The 23,735-nt window shown below is 45.4% G+C and overlaps 1 protein-coding gene and 1 pseudogene across 1 annotated transcript in view; one reads left to right on the top strand and one right to left on the bottom strand.

Annotated features, from left to right (window-relative positions):
• Positions 1–153: 153 nt before the first annotated feature.
• Positions 154–8,840, bottom strand: LOC120032680 (annotated as a pseudogene).
• The window catches only part of LOC120032679 (myosin-10-like), a gene marked incomplete at its 5' end in the record, with an annotated part of 35,724 nt that continues 20,828 nt past the window's right edge, over positions 8,840–23,735 (top strand). Inside the window, 12 exons of the mRNA XM_038978877.1 lie at positions 8,840–8,899; positions 9,716–9,830; positions 16,244–16,437; positions 16,680–16,801; positions 16,942–17,011; positions 17,197–17,357; positions 17,732–17,840; positions 18,000–18,131; positions 20,865–21,071; positions 21,346–21,483; positions 21,870–21,993; positions 22,597–22,768. Of these exons, the coding sequence (XP_038834805.1) occupies positions 8,840–8,899; positions 9,716–9,830; positions 16,244–16,437; positions 16,680–16,801; positions 16,942–17,011; positions 17,197–17,357; positions 17,732–17,840; positions 18,000–18,131; positions 20,865–21,071; positions 21,346–21,483; positions 21,870–21,993; positions 22,597–22,768 (1,604 nt within the window). The remainder of the gene's footprint in view (positions 8,900–9,715; positions 9,831–16,243; positions 16,438–16,679; positions 16,802–16,941; positions 17,012–17,196; positions 17,358–17,731; positions 17,841–17,999; positions 18,132–20,864; positions 21,072–21,345; positions 21,484–21,869; positions 21,994–22,596; positions 22,769–23,735) is intronic.

Genomic DNA, 23,735 nt, shown 5'->3' with positions numbered 1-23,735 from the left:
AAATACAATTTATAATAATATATGTAGGTTGTGTACGTACACACACACACACACACACACACACACACACACACACACACACACACACACACACACACACACACACACACACACACACACACACACACACACACACACACACACACACTCACTGGGCACACTCATACCTCTAAATATTTTTTTTTATCCCTGTGTAAATTACAAATAATTTATCCATTTTTATATTAGCTATACTACCTTAACAGTCAGTTGTGGGGAGCAGAGGCGACTTTAAAACAATCTATGGACACACCATCTCACATCGGAGACAAGTTAACAACTACCTTCCTCAGACAGTCAAGACAACGACCAAAAAATTAATTAATTAATTTATACTCAAATCTGCTTTAGACGAGAAAAAATTAAAACAGACTTAAATTCTAATTAAATTACTTCGCTAACAGCGTGCTCCCTCTCCTGGGTGGTTTTCATTACGGAACGGACACATTGGTGGCGTTTGCAGGTCGAGAGTACTTTGCACCTCTGAACAGAGTGCCAGCCATAATTTGCAAACTGATTCTACATGTAGAATCGAGGGAAAATGTCAACAATCAGACCCTCACCGGTGGGGTGGTCCGTAAAACAGACCGCGCCGAACAAACGGCAAATAGATCGACATTCGCTGCGGTATGTGCGCTCCGTTGGTGCACAACATAGCAAAACTCTTTTTAAACGAAAACCAGTGTTCAGGCAGTACTTCCTTGTTTCTGTATTTGTTTTTCTACGTTTGGAGCCTAATGAATACGACCCTGTCCTCATTCCACAGTGATAAAGGTCGGTCATGTAAACATGTTGACAAGAAAAAAATGTAAGGGAAAGAAATTCATTATCATTCACCCCAGGTCCATTTTATACCCAGTAATCATAAAAATACAGTTAAATTAAATTCATAAATCGTCATGGTGAGGGGTAATTGATTCTTCAGGTCCATATTGAGGGAAGAAGGCTCCTCCCCCCTGTATTATTACATCATTGTGTCCATCTGTCCAATCAAAGTGATCCTAGTGGACGTCTCGATGTCATTCTCTGTCCTCCGTCTCTATTGGTCAGTGGGACTTCCTCTTCATGTCGCCACCCTGGCTTTGGTTCGCATCTGAGGTGGGGGGGGGTTAAAATAATTTGTTACATCATGTGTAAATGACATGATGCAGAAAAATACTGAACACCTAACACACAGGGAGGAGATGCTTCATCGACAGACAAGACACGTGCTTCTAGTGTTAGCCTAGTCATGCAGTAACACAGGCATGCAAATCACCGCTAACAATGAAACAGGCAGACAGGTTGGGAAAGAATAGTTTACAGCCAAACAGTGAGTGAGCGATATCAACATGACGCAGGGAATGACAACAACACAAATGGAGGAAGGGAAGAGGAGGAGGTAAGGGAGGAGGAGGAGAAGTACTGGAGGAGGAGGTGTGAAGTTTACCTGAGAAAGCAAGCTGCAAGTGAGGAGGTAGAGCAGCCTGTGACCCTGACTGGAGACTCTTATACAGATCTGAGGAGAGATGGAGGGAGGGATGGACAGACAAGAGGAAGAAAGAGTGAGGAGGTTAAAAAAAGGGAAGCATGGAGAGGGGGAAGGGGTTGAGGAGAATAAAGGTGAGAAAAGGAACATTAAAAGATGAAAGTAGAATTTGAGTAAAACATCAAATCAGAAAGTGAGGGCAGATAAAAGGGAGGATGGATGGATGGACGGAGGGGGAGAAGGAGTGAGGGATTGGATGAGAAAACGAGACAGGCAGGGCAAGAGGGTTACAGTGAGAAACCTTTAGCATAGGCATATTAGAGCTGATTATATTTCAGTATGGATCCACAGCACGCACACACACACACTGCACACCACAACACTGACCATGAGTAACACAAACTAAGACTAGATGAATCTCAAGGGACCACAAACAAATCTATCTGCGGCTTCATTTATTTTGCCATCTTAATAAACACTGATTTTCTTTGTCATTTGATCAAATTCATCCAATAAAATGTCATACTAATGAAGTAGTAAATTCTAAAGACCTTTACCACATCATGATGTACAGTACAGACTTTTTCAGTGGAATTAAGAGCCCTAGAAGTTCTACTGAACCGTAGAGAACAGAGATAACAAATGCTTTATTTTTGATCCTATATATTTGCATGCCCGGTGCTTTGAAAGATCAGTCTTGTGGAGCCACTGCCAGTTGGGCACCGGTTGCCAATTACTCACCCATTAAGTCGCTCTGTGAGAGGCTGTATCCTGAGTTGGTGCCCGTGCCCAGGCCGCTGACCCCCGGGGCACCAGGAGGAGTGAAGTTGAGCAGCGATGGGAACTGGAAGGGCAGTGAGACGGGCACTAGCCCCCCCAGCATCCCAAAGCCAAGTGGCCCGCCCAGGAGGGGACTGCCAGCTGACACCTAGGAGGAAGGGGGAGGGAGAAAGAGAAAGAGAGAAGGGATCAGGTGACTCAACTTGGTGACATAAAGTGCCCGACACAATCTCTTCCTTTCTCTTCTGTTCTGTTCTGACGACGTGGCCAAGCCTTTGCAGAACATACTCAAAACTCAAGCGAGAAAAATGCAGTCAATATGTAAGAGGTGCTTCTCTTGATCCTGTTTTTCACACTTCTTGGCACTTTCTGGTCGCATGTGATTGGCTGACTCACCTGCGTCAGGTGTGAGGTGACGGAGGGTGTGGCCATGGTTGCCGTGGGCACCCGACTGCCTACAGCCTTGGCTCTGCCCACGGCCCTCTGTCTCTGTCCGTGACTGGTCGAGACCGTGCCGGAGGGGGAGGGGCTGTTGTCCGGACGACTGGTGACGGGCGACATGCGCATGGGGCTGCTGTTGGAGCTAGCGCTGCTAACGCTACTACTGCTAATGACACACGGAGCCTTCTGGCTCCCTGCGAAGCTATAACTGCCCTGGCCCGGCTTCACCTGACCCCCACCTTGGACACTAAATGGGGGGCGGAAGCCAGCAGTCTTGGGGGACTGGTACTGGAGAGGGCTGGAGATCATTTGAGAGTGAGAGAGGAGGTTGGAAGAGGAGGAGGAAGGGGAGGAGATGGGAGGAGGTGGGGGCAGGGGGGCGAGGGGTGAGCTTGATGATGGGGGAGGAGTTGTTGCTGTGGGAGGACTTGGTGAGAGTTGCCTGCATGGGGGTGATGAAGTTGGACTGGTGGTGGGGCTTGGATTTGCCCTGGTGGTGGGAGGGGGACTGGGAGGGTGAAGAGCCCACCGTGGAGGTGAGGTAGGAGGGTTGCTGGGGGCTCTTGGAGTTGAGCTGCTGAGGGCTCTTGGAGTTGAGCTGCTGGGGGTGTGAGTGGGAGTTGGTGGCACGGGACTGAGGGGAGGAAGAGGACATGTTGCTCATCATGACACTGCCGTTACTGCTGCTGTTGGCTTTGACACTGCTCTTCCCTAGTTCTGATATTGCCACCCCCATGCCCAGGGAGACCTTCTGATGGGGGGGCAGGAGCGGAGAGGCTGTGGGAGGGGGCCGCTGCTTGGTGGGCGGGGAGGGGGACGATGGTGGGTGGAGCTTACTCCCTCCAGTCATGCCCCCTTGCCTGTGAATGGCGGTTGCCATGCTGACATTGTGTCTCTGAGTCTGTCCCATAGAGCCTGCCCCTTTCATCACGCCGTACACTCCGTCGGCGCCACGAGACACCAACGTGGCCCCCGCGAGCTGCATGCGAGCCGACGACGCCGTGGAAGTGGAGGGAGAGGTAGATAGCGTGGTCTTAATGTTGGCCATCGATGGCATCGTCACCATCGTCGACAAGTTGGCGTTTATCTTGGAAAGAGAATGTGAGGTGAGTAGGGAAGACGAGGGGGAGTAGTGAGGGGTGATGGAGGGGGGGGAGGTGTTGGGGATCTGGAGAGGCGGGGGGGAGAGGGGGGAGGTGAGGGTGAGGTCAGTGACGCTGCCGTGGGGACCCAGGCCCTTGGCGGCTTGGCTGAGGAAGGCGAGGGCGTGGGAGACGGAATCCAGGGAGGGGGCGCGGAGGTCCTCGTCCAGCGAGTCGGACAGGCAGATGGGCTCCGAGGGGGACGAGGAGGTCCGGCGGGCCTGGATGACGGAGGGGGTGGAGGGGACGTGGGGGAGAGAAGGGGTGGTGGCGGTGGGGAGATTGGGCCTCTGCTGGATCCATTGGCCCTCCTGGAATACAGGGAAAGGACAAAGGTTAGCATTAGCCCCGCATCAGAACACATGGCACCGCAAGTAATACCAAATAACCATCTTGTAGAAAAGGTTACAAACGTCAATTGAGAGTGAAGAGATGTCACTGACCTTTGCTTTAGCCCTGGGGGTGGGGACCATCCTTTCTTGACCCTGGACAGAGAAACCAACGGGTGTGTTAGTTAACATCCGCACAGGAATGCTAATCCATCTGTCAATCAATTCATCTGTTTCTTCAGATATACTGTACATCTTCTATCCATATAGTCTATACATCCCATCACATACTCTGTGTGTGTGTGTGTATATATATACTAGTTAGGATCGAGGGAAAGATGAATGGAGCAAAGAGATCCTTGATGAAAACGTGTGTGTGTGTATATATATATATATATAATATATACACGTGTATATATACACACACACATATATAAATAATACACACACACAGAAAGTATTCAGACCCCTTGACTTTTTCCCCATTTTGTTACATTACAGCCTTCATTCTAAAATGTATTTAATCGTTTTTTCCCCTCATCAATCTACAGACTATCTACCCCATTATCACAAAGCAAAAACAGGTAAACGGAAATAACATTTACATAAGTATTCAGATCCTTTACTCAGGACTTTGTTGAAGCACCTTTGGTAGTGATTACTGCCTCTAGTCTTCTTGGGTATGACACTAGAAGCTTGGCACACCTGTATTTGGGAAGTTTCTCCCATTCTTCTCTGCAGATCCTGTTGGAAGGTGAACCTTCGCCCCAGTCTGAGATCCTGAGCGCTCTGTAGCATGTTTTCATCAAGGATCTCTTTGCTCTGTTCATCTTTCCCTCGATCCCGACTAGTCTCCCAGTTCCCGATGCTTAAAAATATCCCCAGAGCATGATGCTGCCACCACCATTCTTCACAGTAGGGATGGTGCCAGGTTTCCTCCAGACGTGACGCTTGGCATTCAGACCAAAGAGTTCAATCTTGGTTTCATCAGACCAGAGAATCTTGTTTCTCAAGGTCAGAGTCCTTTAGGTGCCTTTTGGCAAACTCCAAGCGGGCTGTCATGTGACTTTTACTGAGGCGTGGCTTCTGTCTGGCCACTCTAACATAAAGGCCTGATTGGTGGAGTGCTGCAGAGAAAGTTGTCCTTCTGGAAGGTTCTCCCATCTCCATAGAGGAACTCTGGAGCTTTGTCAGTGTGACCATCGGGTTCTTGGTCACCTCCCTGACCAAGGTCCTTCTCCCCTGATTGCTCAGTTTGGCCGGGCGGCCAGCTCTAGGAAGAATCTTGGTGGTTCCAAATTTCTTCCATGTAAGAATGATGGAGGCCACTGTGTTCTTGGGGACCTTCAATGCTGCAGACATTTTTTGGTACCCTTCCCCAGATCTGTGCCTCGACACAATCCTGTCTCGGAGCTCTACAGACAATTCCTTTGACTTCAACGCTTGGTTTTTGCTCCGTCAACTGTGCCTTTCCAAATCATGTCCAATCAATTGAATTTACCACAGGTGGACTCCAACCAAGGTGTAGAAACATCTCAAGGATGATCAATAGAAACAGGATGCACCTGAGCTCAATTTCGAGTCTCATAGCAAAGGGTCTGAATACTTATGTAAATAAGGTATTTATGTTTTTCTTTTTTAAATAAATTTGCATAAGACTCTAAAAACCTGTTTTTGCTTTGTCATTATGAGGTATTGTGTGTAGATTGATGAGGAAAAAATTGTATTTCATCAATTTTAGAATACAACTGTAACATAACAAAATGTGGAAAAAGTCAAGGGGTCTGAATACTTTCCGAATGCACCGTAGATTTATACTCCGGACTCCGACATTGCTCGTCCTAATATTTCTAAATCCCATTATTTTACTTTTTAGATTTGTGTGTATTGTTGTGCATTGTTAGATATTGCTGTATTGCTGCACTGTTGGAGCTAGGAACACAAGCATTTCGCTACACCCGCAATAAAGTTTGCGAGATATGTAAATGCGACTAATACAATTAGATTTGATCTGTCAATCAGGCATATATACAATAAAAGGTATAATTGCCATTTTAAAGCCAACTTATTTATAAGGTCCAACTATAGTTGAGATGACTTACATGTTGACAGTGAGGTGACTGTGTACAACACGGCTCTCCTTGAACAGCATCCTGGCCTGCATCCAGCCCTTGGGCCACAGTGGTTTGACCTCGTTCTCCATGAAGGCCTTGAGGTAATCCTCCACGGAGAGAGAGCACTGAGACGACTCCAGTTCATAGGAGCTCAACTTCACACGCACCAGGTTACACAGCAGCGACCTACACACACAGAGAGAGAGAGAAATGAAGGAAGCTTACTAATCTATTATCTTTTCAAATCAACCACTTCCTGTATGACTTTGCTCGAGAATTTCACTTTAGTGTCTAGGCCGGATTACTATAAAAGCACTTTGTGACAACTGCTGATGTGAAAATGTCTTTATAAATAAGATTTGATTGAGGGCAGTGGATGGGCCGTCACCTGAGCTTGTCGTCCCAGACAAACTTCTTCCGTGGGCCCATCATCCTCTTCCCCGGCTTCCCCTCGTCCTCCTCCTCTGATCCGTTCTTCTCTCCCTCTCCAGGCTGCTGCCTGCTAGGATCCAACACACACACCTCAGTACCAACATGTTCTAACAACCTCAATATATACCCGCAGAGGCAGAGACGCATATAAATAAAAGCAGTGATGAACACAGGCAGAGTAGGGCACTAAAAATAACCAAACACCCATTATGGATAAGCGATATAGCATTACAGTATATCAGGGGTACTCAACTACTATTTAAGACGGTCCAGTCATACAAATTTCCTAGGTGGCAAAGGTCAGGATGGATTTTGTCATTTAGTAACAAACCCCCACCCAACAACCCCAAACTGTTCAAATTGTTCACATCCTTCTTGTTGTTTGAAAGAAAATGTTGCCATTTTAAAGCTCATTTCCTGCAATTCTATACATTTTGCCATATGATACCTGAGTGAATTGCTCAACAAAATCAAATGGGGGCCCGCTAGGGGTCAAGGCCCCTGAGCGTACCCATCTACCTAACATGGGCTATTTGATCAACAGGACATTTCTGACAGGTACTAAATCGAAATAGCTCTCTGTCAGGGAATGTCAAACTGCCCAATGCAACATCAAATGTAGGAAAATGTCAAATGTAAAGTCGGGACTCGCGGTCCGTATTGACCCCGTTCTGGGTCCGCATCCGGACCACGGTCCGCCTGTTGAGTATGGCTGCAGTACACTATGGAGTATTGTAATCTTCTTACTTGGCAGCCTTAACCATGCAGTCCATGTTGTATCGTTGGATCTGCTCGGGCATCACACTGCACACAGCCAGCTTCAGCTTCAACAGGGGCGTACGCAGACGGTCATCCTGGATGTTGAGGCTAAGCTTCTTGAGGCGTTTGAGAAGGGCCTCTTTATTGCAGGGCACAAAGGCCTCCAGGTGAGAATACACCTCCCCACGTAGCCCCATCGGCTGCTCCTGCGCCTGCAGCTCAATACTGGGGGAGGAGAGAGTGGAGGGAAGGGAGAGGAGCAACAGAGGGAATTAACAGGAGTGAGAGAAAGGGGGGATGGAGAGAAAGATGGTAAGCAAGGAAAGGGGATAAAGAAGAGACGACAAAGAATAAAACCATTTGCGTGCGAGAGAAAAAGATGTTGGGAGAAATGTACAACAGAGTGGGGGTGAAAAAGACAGGAAAAGAGATGAACAATCGACTCCAATATCAGCATTAAGACACATTCAGGGTGGAGACGGAGAGAGATGTACAATGTGTCAAAAGAATGACTAACTCACTCCAGTAGGATGTTATTCATATCCAGGGTGAAGAATTTCTTCCTTCCCTCTTGATCAAACTGACGAGAGGCCTGTGAAGAAAAGAGGTTGGTGAGCATACTGTCTTCCATGGAAAGACGCGCAAAAGCAAAAAGGAGCCTTCCGTGTCAGTTTCAAAATGGCTGCATCGTCATCTTGACAGTTTTCGCTCATCCTTGATTTGTCACTCTCTCTTTCTTCTCTCTCCCTTTTGGCCACCAGTTGTCTGTTGCTAGTCTACCTTTCTTTCATGTGTTTTGCTCTCATCCGCTCTTCCTTTCTGCTCTGCTTTTCTCTAACCTCTCCTCGCATTTTTACCACCCTGTCAAGAAATGCATTACAAATCTTCAAGAACTGACACTATTTTAAGTGATATCATCATGGTTTAAGAAAATGGCTGCCACACATTTCAACTGTACAAAATTCCAGGAAGTTACTCAACAATTAAATCAAGGGATGATCACATAAACTTTAAATAAACAAATCAATCTATGATAAACTGGAAAAGCCCCATCAGTGCGACTCACCGCCCGTAGGTCCTCGATGCGCTTGATGAGGGGGGCGGGCAGGCCGTCAGGGAGCGGAGGTGGGTGTAGGAGACCCCCTGCAACCCCCAGCCCCCTCCCTAACCCGCCCCCACTCGGCTTCGGCCCTGAAACTCCAATTCCCATCAGGCCATTCTCTCTCCCGGGCGTGGCCACATGCGGATTAGCCGAGCTGTCCAGAAGGCTGAAGTCCAGGTCACCCAGAAGATCCTGAAGCTCCTTCTCATTTGCCGAGCCCAGCAGTGACATCATGGCAGCCCAGACAGCTAAAGGACAAGGCTGACTTCTGCATCATCCACTACGCTGGCAAGGTACGGACCGGTGAGATTACATATAGCGGGTGGAGGATAGTTTAAGGGATAGTTTGGTTTTTATTTGTAACCCAAAGATTGGTGTAAAAATACAGAAAACTATCCCTTTAAAAACGTATGGCTCTGCCGTATTCCTCGAGTCAAAGATTAAACATTTACAATGCACTGGGATGTATTATAGACCGATTTTTCCGCTGAGGCAATTTTTGTGGCTATTTTTATGTATCCACTTACAAGTTACTTTGGTTTACGTCATCTGCACTACTTGTAGACCCCAGAGCCTTTGGCTTGTAGTGTTCTTGGAGGCACACCAGGTCCTTTTGGAAAGCCACCGTTATAATGTGTCCTGAGGCATTGTCTGTTCCGTCACTAGCCCCTATCCTGTTCCCATCAACCTCTGGCTGCTGTATCGCTCTTGACGCACAACTTCTCCTCTGTGGTATTCAAATCCCGCAGGAGTATCACCCTGGTTTTATGTATCAGATACGTGGGAGGAGGTTTGGCTAGTTTCTCTAGCGTCCATTCAGTGTTGCGCAATAGAGACCCGGGCCCTTTCCAGTGCAGGCAGTCCTGCTGTACACCGTAACCACATCTGTTTAATATTATGTCCACGTTGTCTTTAAACACACTTTTCTGGAATGATTTGGAGTCTTATGTCACCCCTAGTGAAATGAATTTGGAACCTCAACAGTCATTTTGTTGTATATCACCACTCTCCGACAGTTCAATTCAATAAACTTTATTCATCCCTGAAGGGCTATTATTGCTTATATCTCTCTAGGCCTGGATGGCTCTGACCTTCTCCCCCCTCCCCAGGTGGACTACAAGGCAGATGAGTGGCTGATGAAGAACATGGACCCCCTGAATGACAACGTGGCCACGCTGCTCAACCAGTCCACTGACAAGTTTGTGTCGGAGCTCTGGAAAGATGGTAAGTTATGTCCCCTGTCCTGTCCACATGGTTAACAGAGAAGGAATGTGTTAGCACCGGCTTGATGATGAACAGTTATTATTCGTTAGATTGGTTAATTCATCATAATTTAAGCCTATTTGTTTTAGGGATTGTCAATGTACAATGTTTGCTGCTTATTTAGTTAACATGGTACTAATAGTAATCAGTCGGACTTCAGCCTACTAACCTCTGTTTATGTTTTCAACCTTTTTTGTGTTTTTATTTTCTCTTCTGTCAGGTGTTTTTATCCCCCTGTCTCTCTGTATCGTAGAGATACAGAACAATGTCACTAGTCTTGATGAGCCTCCAGGTGAATGTTCTTAGCTGTAGAAGGTTCCATGCTTAGCAGCGCAGCATGGCGTTGTCCATAGAGATAGATGACGTTTTATGTTATGACATGCTGATGTAGATCCATGGCTTACCAGCGCAGCATGGTGTTGCTCATAGAGATAGATGACGTTTTATGTTATGACATGCTGATGTAGATCCATGGCTTAGCAGCGCAGCATGGCGTTGTCCATAGAGATAGATGACGTTTTATGTTATGACATGCTGATGTAGATCCATGGCTTACCCGCGCAGCATGGTGTTGCTCATAGAGATAGATGACGTTTTATGTTATGACATGCTGATGTAGATCCATGGCTTAGCAGCGCAGCATGGTGTTGCTCATAGAGATAGATGACGTTTTATGTTATGACATGCTGATGTAGATCCATGGCTTAGCAGCGCAGCATGGTGTTGCTCATAGAGATAGATGACGTTTTATGTTATGACATGCTGATGTAGATCCATGGCTTAGCAGCGCAGCATGGTGTTGTTCATAGAGATAGATGACGTTTTATGTTATGACATGCTGATGTAGATCCATGGCTTAGCAGCGCAGCATGGTGTTGTTCATAGAGATAGATGACGTTTTATGTTATGACATGCTGATGTAGATCCATGGCTTAGCAGCGCAGCATGGCGTTGTCCATAGAGATAGATGACGTTTTATGTTATGACATGCTGATGTAGATCCATGGCTTACCAGCGCAGCATGGTGTTGCTCATAGAGATAGATGACGTTTTATGTTATGACATGCTGATGTAGATCCATGGCTTAGCAGCGCAGCATGGTGTTGTCCATAGAGATAGATGACGTTTTATGTTATGACATGCTGATGTAGATCCATGGCTTAGCAGCGCAGCATGGTGTTGCTCATAGAGATAGATGACGTTTTATGTTATGACATGCTGATGTAGATCCATGGCTTACCAGCGCAGCATGGCGTTGCTCATAGAGATAGATGACGTTTTATGTTATGACATGCTGATGTAGATCCATGGCTTAGCAGTGCATCATGGTGAAGCCTACCTCCATACAGAGGCTCCCGTCGCTCCTAGGCTGCATGCCATTGTTGGTCGTCTATGTCTCAGTACTAGTGTAGTAGTCAATAGGCCATTGGAATGCAATACCTTTCAGCAATGCTCTACTCCTGCTAGCATTAGATACTGCCTACTTAGACTAAATTGGTCTGAAAAGCCTGTTTTATTGTTTTGTTCAATTTAAATTATTTAATGATTACATCATGAAGAAAATACAACAAACAATAATACAGACTTTTCAGAGCAATTTATTCCACTTCCCAGAGAGTAGTTATAGTATAGGTACCTAATCATTTGGTCACGGGACCTATTTTGTATTAGAACCAATACGGAAGTGTCTGCCAATTTACTACTTGGAATACAGGAGACCTAATGTCTTATACAGACAGGTGTCACGCTTCAAATATCACTGTTGTTGACAACACACACAACCAAAATTATTCACAGATGTCTTCCTATTTCCACACAATCTGTCACGGTTCCCTGCCCCAATAGGGCATAAACCAAACATTCTGCTTATTGCTACTGCTTATACACACAAATCATGTTAAAAAAACATTTGAATATCTTTTTGCTTTTCTAACCGTGAATGAGGCTGTCCTCCAGAACTTATAGGCAACCTTCTATCACCATCCACGTTCCTCCTTTGTCCTTCTCCATGGACTACTTCTCTACAACCTACCCTACCGTACTAGTACTCAAGCATGACACTTTATCCATACACACACACTCTACGGCCTCACGGCCACTGCGGCTGGGACTTTCGTCCCACTTACGGATCTTGCAGGGGAACACCCCCCACTAGAGACCTATCCTACACGGAACCTACCCTACACTGTAGTGTCACCTACGGAACTTGCAGAGAACTAGCTCCACTCGGGACCTATTCGTACGGAACCTACCCGTAACCCTATATTTCTATGGATCTTGCAGAGGAACACCCCCACTTGGGACCTATCCGTACAGAACCTACCCTACACCATATATTTACGACTGGTCGTAACGCGAAGGAACTACTGAATAAACTTAGGCTTTCTAGGTCCGTATCCTATAATTCGTTCAGCCTACGACTCTCATCTCCCCAAGATGTCAGAATGAGTGGTAACAGATGTAGGAACTGTGTCTACCTTGTTTTTGGTGCCGGCTCCTGTTTCACTGATTCGGACTCTTTAGTTCGACTGTAAATCGTGGTGAATCCTGCCGACAACGCCAACTGTTAGGTTCTGAACAAGCAGAAGCTCAAACCAAGTTTATTGACCCACTGGGTCATACAGCTGCAAAGACAAAGACATGTTTACATAAGCACATATATTTATACCCTCCTACGAGGCAGAGTCAACTCTTTGCACATCTTGACAGCCACTACACCTCTGTTGCTAGGCAGGAACTTAATTGGTTCCTCTCACTGGTGTAGTCATGGCCCTGCCTGATGCTGGAACCTTCGTGGGCGTGGAAGTATATGTGTGTGGGATTGGACTGTTCCTTCTCACTTCATCTGACCTGACCTCGGGCCGGATTCCTCGCTCCTCCCTAAGCCACGACTATCCTACCTTATCAGTGACTGAAACCAGACTGTTGCCTGGTGTTCTAGTCTGGTAACATGACTAAGTATATTTCAAGCTAGAATCCAACAATAGTGACAGAATCACACATTACTTCCCAAACAAAGTACATTTCTTGTCTCCTTGGCTATAGAAGGTTGTAGCATAGCCTCTGAATGTCATAGAGACAAACCAAAGATATCCCATATGCGTATGCGTCTTTCCCCTGCGTTTTACAACTTGTTTCTAGCACAAACATTGCGTTATAGATCACTTTATATAATCAGGTAAAAAAAAAAAAGGAAAATATTAAGCTAGCAAGGGGTAGCCCTATGCTTTTAGCCATTTTCTTTAACCAAAGCCACATAAATTCGCGCCCTGGTTTTAAATTAACACGCCAAGCCTCCACTGACACTGAGATATTTAAGGAGTGTATGGTGTCTGAAGGAATTGGCTGACAAAGTCTATGGATAGTGGACTATAATTTCATCTGTCAAACAGGTAGGCCTACTTCTTATGTCTTGAATAGGAAGAAAAAGGCTCCAACACAAAGCCCTCTTGTTGTTAGTAGCCTAAAGTCAAATTAAAATGAAGATCGTTTAAATGAATTAGGCCTTCTTGAATTAGCATTTCAGCACCCATGCGCTGTCAATCTCCGTGGCTGCCAAGTAATGTAAATTACTTGAATATGGCTTATTGTGAGGTCAGTAACTATGATAAATAGCTTCATTATGGGCAACGAAACATAGTTTTTTATTAAAATCAATTATAGCAGTAGCAAGCTTACCTCCGGTCCTCCTTCTCATCTTCACGTTCTTCCTCTCAAACTGAACAGGACATCAGTAGGGCTAGTCCGCACACACAAATATAGCATTTTGGGGACGAAGCCTTTGACTTGCCTCCTGAAGTGCCACCGTACACAGCACAACCATTGGTTAGGCTGCACAAAAGACTTTAGGCCTACATCAACAAGAGCAGGGCAGGCCAAGGCTCATGATTGGGACAGCCTATCAATTGCTGTGTGTAACTCAACTCTCCCTCACTCTCTCTCACTTTCTCTACCGCACCTGCTGTCTCGACCTCTGAATGCTCGGCTATGAAAAGCCAACTGACATTTACACCTGAGGTGCTGATGTGTTGCACCCTCTATAACGACTATTATTATATGACCCTGCTGGTCATCTATGAACATTTAAACATCTTGGTCTTAATGGCAATGCACTCTTATAATCTCTACCCGGCACAGCCAGAAGAGGACTGGCCACCCCTCAGAGCCTGGTTCCTCTCTAGGTTTCTTCCTCGGTTCCTGCCTTCCTAGGGAGTTTTTCTTAGCCTTCGTGCTTCTACATCTGCATTGCTTGCTGTTTGGGGTTTTAGGCTGGGTTTCTGTATAAGCACTTTGTGACATCTGCTGACGTAAAAAGGGCTTTATAAATCAATTTGATTGATTGATTGAGAGTGTAGCCTATTTTTACACCATCCCAGCAGTGCAAAAACTTGGGAAGGAAGTACATTTTCTTCAAAATATAATGTTGCCCTGTACTTTTCCAAGCATGCTCTTCATATAGCCTAGGCCTATAGTCTAAGGATCATTTTATTGAGACCACAGTAGTGGCACTTGATATTGCGCGCCCAGCAGAGAATCAGGGATGAGGGGCATCATCAGGCACACATCCAGATATAATAAACAACTAATTCTCAAACACTGAGCAATACACTCTTAGAAAAAAGTGTTCTTCAAATGTCCCCATAGAATAAACATTTTTGGTTCCAGGTAGAAACCTTTTTGGTTCCAGGTAGAATCCTTTTTGGTTCCAGGTAGAATCCTTTTTGGTTCCAGGTAGAACACTTTTTGGTTCCAGGTAGAACTCTTTTTGGTTCCTTGAAACTCAAAAGGGTTCTGCCTGGAACCAAAAAGGGTTCTTCAAAGGGTTATCCTATGGGGACAGCCAAAGAACCCCTTTAAGTTCTAGATAGCAAAGAAAAATCTATGAGTGTATGACATTTAATCAATTCCAAATTACATGATCCTCCCCTGGACTAAATAAAAAAAAATACTAAACTCTCTCCCTGACTGAAATTGAAAAAGCATGCCCCTCCCCCATTTCCCTCAGGGTAACAATAGTGTACATTTCGACCGCTTCCTAACAGTATGGTGGAAAGGTTAAGAGCACTGGTTATTCAGTATTCCGAACCAAAGCCTATTCTCCTGTCTGGGTTTTATTCCCTTTCCAAGGCATATATTTAAGCGTAAAGGGAATTAAAGAATTGAGGCTTGACTGAGGAAAGATTAATGGCATTCATTTCCCCCTTTTATTTTTTCAAAGTAGCAGAGAATTGGAACCACATGTAGTATTTGGCATTTCTCTTGGCCCGATTCTACAGTACTATAGACGTTGATACACAGCAGGTGTGACAGTGATACAATATCTACAGACTAAAAACTGAAAGTCTGGAACTTTGTAGGACATTCCTAGAGTTCTGTCTGCCTGAAACCCTAGGAGATAACACAGTTGGAGGTTTGATTTTGATAAATTACCTGTATGGACACTTGGATAAACAATAGTTAATTCATCAGCATGCCTCATATCAAAACTTATGCCACATGTTGGAAATATAATGCTTGGCAACACGCCAGCCCAGCAATAATGTCACACCAAAATGAAACAAGGCATGTTGAGAATCTGAAGTTACGGATATGAAATGGCCCTGTGTGACTGACTGTCAGATTATGCTAATATGATGGAAAAAAGACAATGTGTAGGAAAGGTCCCAGGCTGTGAAATGCCTTTAGTTTCATACCAAAGAATAGGTATTTCATTTGTAGTTATCCTAAAAGGTTGTCACTTTGAATGACTGCTGAAAGGAGTAGTGTGGGAACGTAGTGCTCAAGAAGACCTGTTTTTACCACTAGCAACCATCAGCTGTACTTAGCCTGAAGAACGTTTACGAATACAGACCCTGGAACCAAGCATGTATACTGTATAGCAGTGGTTCCCAACTCCAGTCCTCCAGTACCCCCAACAGCACACATCGTTGTTGTAGCCCCAGATAAAAGCGCCTGATTCAACTCATCGAGGGCTTGATGATTACTTGACGTGTTGAATCAGTTGTGCTTGTCCGGGACTACAGTTTTAGGTGATCCTCTTGCCCTGTCCTTGCCCCACCCCCACAAATCCACAGAGGCTGCCAATCATACTTAGAGGTCCTCATCTATCTACACCTGCAGCTGACACACATTTCTGCTGGCTGCTGCTACTCCCAGCATCCTGTCTGTCTGTCTGTCTGTCTGTCTGTCTGTCTGTCTGTCTGTCTGTCTGTCTGTCTGTCTGTCTGTCTGTCTGTCTGTCTGTCTGTCTGTCTGTCTGTCTGTCTGTCTGTCTGTCTGTCTGTCTGTCTGTGATCTAGCTCCCAACACCTCTCTCCAAGTCTGACCCCCCCTATCTTCTAACCCCTTTCCTTCCCTCTCTCTCTCCTCGCCAGTGGACCGCATCGTGGGCCTGGACCAGGTGGCGGGCATGGCGGAGACGACGTTCGGCGCCACCTACAAGACCAAGAAGGGCATGTTCCGCACGGTGGGCCAGCTCTACAAGGAGTCCCTCACCAAGCTCATGGCCACCTTGAGGAACACCAACCCCAACTTCGTCCGCTGTATTATCCCCAACCACGAGAAGAAGGTGAGTAGTATATCCTGTCATACTTTACATGTCAGTCTAACTATACCAGGCCACCTGTTCTATACTATAGCCAACAGAAGGGGTGAGACTTGAATTGATCTCTTAATTTCAGGGTTTTCTCTGAGTATATATTGCTAGACCTTCTGTAGACACAAGGTTAATAGGTAATACTCTTTGCTTGTACACCTGTACCAGATTTTTGTACTATTTATTTATAACACTTCATCTCTCTCCCATGTCAGGCTGGTAAGCTGGAGCCCCATCTGGTTCTGGACCAGCTGAGGTGTAATGGAGTTCTGGAGGGGATCCGTATCTGCAGACAGGGCTTCCCCAACCGCATCGTCTTCCAGGAGTTCAGACAGAGGTAACCACGGAAACAGGACACATAACTATTGTGCTTGTGTTCTTTGTCTTCACTGTGAGCCGACTAGACTGCCCTCACTTACAGTGATCTCTGGGAATATGCCAGTGCGTTAACTCCTAATACCTCTCTATTTATCCCAGGTACGAGATCCTGACCCCTAATGCCATCCCCAAGGGCTTCATGGACGGGAAACAGGCCTGCGAGAGGATGGTAAAGGGCTTCCAATGTTATCTATTAATTAACTAACACAATGAGAAAAAGTGTTGAAACTCATGAAAATATGAGTTGTGTCAATGCACCACCCTGTTTAAAATGATGCAAATAACAAATAAAAAAGATCTGATTTGCATGCTGACTTTCCTCATTTACTCGTATTCTCCTGTGTATTGTAACAGATCCGAGCGTTGGAACTGGACCCCAACCTGTTCCGTATCGGCCAGAGTAAGATCTTCTTCAGGACCGGAGTCCTGGCCCACCTGGAGGAGGAGAGAGACCTGAAGATCACTGACATCATCATCTACTTCCAGTCTGTCTGCCGCGGCTACCTGGCACGCAAGTGAGTCATTAGGATTAACAATTGATTTATAACTTAATTCATATTTATATAGCCAGACTTTCCAGACTTCCAGGCTTCAAATCACTTTGCATAGTAAGTACCATGACTCAGCAGCCCCACTGTCTGTCCCCTATCACTCAGTCAAGTAGGTTTAAATGTCCACCTCATTACTGAGGCATGTTCATGCCCTTTGATTTCAATGCAATTCACAAAAATGGGGCATAAGTACAGATAAGTTATGAAGTTGCTAAAACTGCTAAGTCAAGTCAAAATGATACTGTATGTGTTATGTTTTGGGATACAGCTGTGGCCAAGTTAAGTAGCTAAAGTAAAGCTGTATGTGATATCAGTCTCTTAATTATGCATCTCCTCAGGGCATTTGCTAAGAAGCAGCAGCAGCTGAGTGCTCTGAAGGTCCTCCAGAGGAACTGTGCTGCCTACCTCAAGCTGCGCCACTGGCAGTGGTGGAGACTCTTCACCAAGGTGAGTGGGGGTTTTACTGATGGAGCGTGCCGTGAGACCACATCTACACCCACTGTTAACAGGATGCATATGACCATTTCTCTACACCTTATCCTATTCCTTTCTTCCTTTCCTCCCTCCCCTGACCTTGATGGGACCCTCCTCCTTTTTCTCTTCCAGGTGAAACCTCTGCTCCAGGTGACCCGGCAGGAGGAGGAGATGCAGACCAAAGACGAGGAGCTGGTCAAGGTGAAGGAGAGACAGAGCAAGGTGGAGGGAGAGCTGGTGGAGATGGAGAGGAAACACCAACAGGTGAGTTACTACCTGGAGCTCTACCTGATCCCCTTACCATGGTTCTATATCTCAATTTAGCTATTCTTCTGAAGTATGCACTGCCGAAGATAAAACAGCATATGAACTTACTCCAGCCATTGTTAATGTCGTTGGCTTCCATAGTTCATGCTGTGTAGTACTAGTTCGGCCACTGGGTTTGAAAGTTGAGTAGTACACTCTTAAAAGGGTTCTGCTGTTGTCCCCATAGGAGAACCATTTTTGGTTCCAAGTAGAACTCTTTTGGGTTCCATGTAGAACCCTCTGTGGAAAGTAGAGGTCAACCGGCATGGCCGACCGGCATGGCCGATTAATTAGGGCCGATTTCAAGTTTTCATAACAATCGGTAATCGTCAATTTTGGACGCCGATTATGGCCGATTACATTGCACTCCACGAGGAGACTGCGTGGCAGGCTGACCACCTGTTACTCGAGTGCAGCAAGGAGCTAAGGTAAGTTTCTAGCTAGCATTAAACTTATCTTATAAAATAAAAATCTTATAAAAAACAATCAATCAAAAAAGCACTGTCGTTGCACCAATGTACCTAATCATAAACATCAATGCCTTTCTTAAAATCAATACACAAGTATATTTTTTTTAACCTGCATATTTAGTTAAAATAAATTAATGTTAGCAGGTAATGTTAACTAGGGAAATTATGTCACTTCTCTTGCGTTCTGTGCAAGCAGAGTCAGGGTATATGCAGCAGTTTGGGCCGCCTGGCTCGTTGCGAACTGTGTGAAGACCATTTCTTTCTAACAAAGACCGTAATTAATTTGCCAGAATTTTACATAATTATGACATAACATTGAAGGTTGTGCCATGTAACAGCAATATTTAGACTTATGGATGCCACCCGTTCGATAAAATACGGAACGGTTCCGTATTTCACTGAAAGAATAAACGTTTTGTTTTCAAAATTATAGTTTCCGGATTTTACCATATTAATGACCTAACACTGAACCCAAACCGGCTGCGCGCGTGCGCCATCGTGCGCTATCGTACATACATTTATTTTGCGCCCCCACACCAAACGCGATCACGACACGCAGGTTAAAATATCAAAACAAACTCTGAACCAATGACAATTTGGGGACAGGTCGAAAGCATTAAACATGTATGGCAATTTAGCTAGTTAGCTTGCACTTGCTAGCTAACGTTCATTTGTCCTATTTAGCTAGCTTGCTGTTGCTAGCTAATTTGTCCTGGGATATAAACATTGAGTTGTTATTTTACCTGAAATGCACAAGGACCTCTACTCCGACAATTAATCCACACATAAAACGGCCAACCGAATCGTTTCTAGTCATCTCTCCTCCTTCCAGGGTTTTTCATCTTTGAACTTATATGGTGATCGCATCTAAACTTTCATAGTATTACCATGACAACCGGCAACAAAGTTTGTCTTTCAATCACCCACGTGGGTATAACCAATGAGGACATGGCACGTGGGTACCTGCTTCTATAAACCAATGAGGAGATGGGAGAGGCAAGACTTGCAGCGCGATCTGCGTCAGAAATAGGAATGAGTTCTATTTTAGCCCTTGGCGTCGCAGACGCTCGTTGGCGCGCGCGAGCAGTGTGGGTGCAATAATTGAATAACAAGGATTTCTAAATGTATTTTGCGACGCTCGCGCTCGCGTACGCGACGTGTCCGGTCTGGTCAGCATGTTATATTTTAGCCCTTGGCGTCGCAGACGCTCGTTGGCGCGCGCGAGCAGTGTGGGTGCAATAATTGAATAACATGGATTTCTAAATTTATTTTGCGACGCTTGCGCACGCGACGTGTCCGGTCTGGTCAGCATGTAAAGCTCGTATTTCTGTGTGTTTATTATATTATAATTAAGTCTATGATTTGATATTTGATAGAGCAGTCTGACTGAGCGGTGGTAGGCACCAGCAGGCTTGTAAGCATTCATTCAAACAGCACTTTCCTGCGTTTACCAGCAGCTCTTCGCAATGCTTGAAGCACAGCGCTGTTTATGACTTCAAGCCTATCAACTCCCAAGATTAGGCTGGCAATACTATAGTGCCTATAAGAACATCCAATAGTCAAATGTATATGAAATACAAATGGTATAGAGAAAAATAGTCCTATAATTCCTATAATAACTACAACCTAAAACTTCTTAACTGGGAATATTGAAGACTCATGTTAAAAGGAACCACCAGCTTTCATATGTTCTCATGTTCTGAGCAAGGAACTTAAATGTTAGCTTTTTTACATGGCACATATTGCACTTTTACTTTCTTCACCAACACTGTGTTTTTGCATTATTTAAACCAAATTGAACATGTTTCATTATTTATTTGAGACTAAATAGATTTTTTATTTATGTATTATATTAAGTGTTCAGTCAGTATTGTTGTAATTGTCATTATTCCAAATATATATATATATATATATATATAAAAATCGGCTGATTAATCGGTATCAGCTTTTTTTGGTCCTCCAATAATCGGCGTTGAAAAATCATAATCGGTCGACCTCTAGTGGAAAGGGTTCTACATGGAACCCAAAAGGGTTCTACCTCGAACCAAAAGGGGTTCTTCAAAGGGTTCTCCTATGGGGACAGCCAAAGAACCGTTTTTGGTTCTAGAGAGCACCTTTTTTGTAGACTTGAGGAGATTTGACCTTTCGACATTCTAATCGAATAACATCTAGAAAAGAAGCGTAGGTAAACTTTGCTCTCTATCCTCTGTGTCCCCCACAGCTCCTAGAGGAGAAGAACATCCTTGCAGAGCAGTTGCAGGCGGAGACGGAGCTGTTTGCCGAGGCGGAGGAGATGAGGGCCCGCCTGGCCGCTAAGAAGCAGGAGCTGGAGGAGATCCTCCACGACCTGGAGTCCAGAGTGGAGGAGGAGGAGGAGAGGAACCAGAGCATGCAGAACGAGAAGAAGAAGATGCAGTCCCACATCCAGGTCAGAGAGAGAGCGAGAGAGAGACCCATATATGCACATATGGATGCAGCATGGACACACACACACACACACACACACACACACACACACACACACACACACACACACACACACACACACACACACCATCAGTTGATGAGTTAATGTTGGTTTAGATGGAATTCCTTCTAACTAAAACTATTGATAACTTCAGCATTGCAATACATATCCTTGCACTGAAGATACTGAGTGTTTCTGTTGGTTGAACGTATGTATGTCCATTGTCTATCCATAGGATCTAGAGGAGCAGTTAGATGAAGAGGAGGCAGCCAGGCAGAAGCTGCAGCTGGAGAAGGTGACTGCCGAGGCCAAGATCAAGAAGATGGAGGAGGACATTCTACTGCTGGAGGACCAGAACTCCAAGTTCCTCAAGGTCAGAGAAGAGGGCACACTTAAGACTAATTTATACAATCTGCTTCCACATCGTCCGACCGTCTGCCTGGTCCTCTCGAACACAACCAGAATAGACATTATAGAATGTCCCCTCCTGTCCGCACCAACACTGAATACGGAACCGTGTGCATTTGATTGAAGCGGAAAACATAAATTAGGGATTAGACTTGTATAGAGCCCTGAAGGGTACAGGGATAGTAGAGATGTTTAAGATTATCTTAATCTGATACAAATGATTTATTAGAAGATGCCATGAAGGGGAAGCTAAAGAACCACATGCGGCTCTGAAGCCACACATTGCAGACCCCTGTTGTAGAAAACTGTAGAGAGGTTTAACGTCTCTCCTCTCCTCTCTCCACCCAACAGGAGAAGAAGCTGCTGGACGACCGTGTGGCCGAGATGACCTCCCAGCTGACAGAGGAGGAGGAGAAGGCCAAGAACCTGGGCAAGGTCAAGAACAAGCAGGAGGTGATGATGGTTGACCTGGAAGGTAAAGGCTTCACTGTGGCTCTTCCTCGATTGGTCTCCTCGATTCCTTGCTCTCTTTCTTCCTTGCTCTCTTTCTTCCTTGCTCTCTTTCTCTGCCTTCATTGGAGGAGAAGGTCCAAGGTCCTTCCCGTCAGGCATTCTTCTCCAAAGCCTTTTGATGATGCAAGGAATCCAGGAAAGATTAGTTGTAGAACTTACTGTAACTCCCTCAACATGGCAGACGTTCAACTGCATATAATAACATTAAGATAAGACTACAGACTGGATAAGATTAAGACTTCTCTGGTAGTGTGATTCTACGTATGCATAGGAATTCCATTTAAGTTCGGACACCACAATGACTTAATGGTTTACCAAGCGGAAGAATCTGGTTACTACTGCTTGAGTGGAATGTTTGAGTGGATACTTTTGAGTGCTGGGCCAACATCTATTTTCATCGTTTGGTTGATCCCGCCGCCCTTCCACCTCGTGTGTGTGTGTGTGTGTGTGTGTGTGTGTGTGTGTGTGTGTGTGTGTGTGTGTGTGTGTGTGTGTGTGTGTGTGTGTGTGTGTGTGTGTGTGTGTGTGTGTGTGTGTGTGTGTGTGTGTGTGTGTGTGTCATCAGAGCGCCTGAAGAAGGAGGAGAAGACTCGCCAGGAGCTGGAGAAGGCCAAGAGGAAGCTAGACGCTGAGACCACGGACCTCCAGGACCAGATAGCTGAGCTACAGGCCCAGATAGAGGAGCTCAAGATCCAGCTGGCCAAGAAGGAGGAAGAGCTACAGGCCGCTCTGTCCAGGTGAGATACTCCCCCTTCAGCCCCAAAATGGATTCTCAATAAACGTTCATGGGTTGTGTTCAGTTTGCACCATACAGTCGTGGCCAAAAGATTTGAGAATGAAACAAATATTATTTTCCACAAAGTTGGTTCCTTCAGTGTCTTTAGATATTTTTGTCAGATGTTACTATGGAATACTGAAGTATAATTACAAGCATTTCATAAGTGTCAAAGGCTTTTATTGACAATGACATGAAGTTGATGCAAAGAGTCAATATTTGCAGTGTTGACCCTTCTTTTTTAAGACCTCTGCAATCCGCCCTGGCATGCTGTCAATTAACTTCTGGGCCACATCCTGACTGATGGCAGCCCATTCTTGCATAATCAATGCTTGGAGTTTGTCAGAATTCGTGGGGTTTTGTTTGTCCACCCACCTCTTGAGGATTGACCACAAGTTCTCAAAGGGATTAAGGTCTGGGGAGTTTCCTGGCCATGGACCCAAAATATCGATGTTGTGTTCCCCGAGCCACTTAGTTTTCACTTTTGCCTTATGGCAAGGTGCTCCATCATACTGGAAAAGGCATTGTTCGTCACCAAACTGTTCCTGGATGGTTGGGAGAAGTTGCTCTCGGAGGATGTGTTGGTACCATTCTTTATTCATGGCTGAGTTCTTAGGCAAAATTGTGAGTGAGCCCACTCCCTTGGCTGAGAAGCAACCCCACACATGAATGGTCTCAGGATGCTTTACTGTTGGCATGACACAGGACTGATGGTAGCGCTCACCTTGTCTTCTCCGGACTAGCTTTTTTTTGGATGCCCCAAACAATCGGAAAGGGGATTCATCAGAGAAAATGACTTTACCCCAGTCCTCAGCAGTCCAATCCCTGTACCTTTTGCAGAATATCAGTCTGTCTCTGATGTTTTTCCTGGAGAGAAGTGGCTTCTTTGCTGCCCTTCTTGACACCAGGCCATCCTCCAAAAGTCTTTG

Source organism: Salvelinus namaycush, chromosome 39 (genome assembly GCF_016432855.1).
Source record: "Salvelinus namaycush isolate Seneca chromosome 39, SaNama_1.0, whole genome shotgun sequence".
Lineage (NCBI taxonomy): Eukaryota > Metazoa > Chordata > Actinopteri > Salmoniformes > Salmonidae > Salvelinus > Salvelinus namaycush.
Note: the sequence above shows the minus strand (reverse complement) of the source record. Positions and strands in the feature narration are given on the sequence as shown.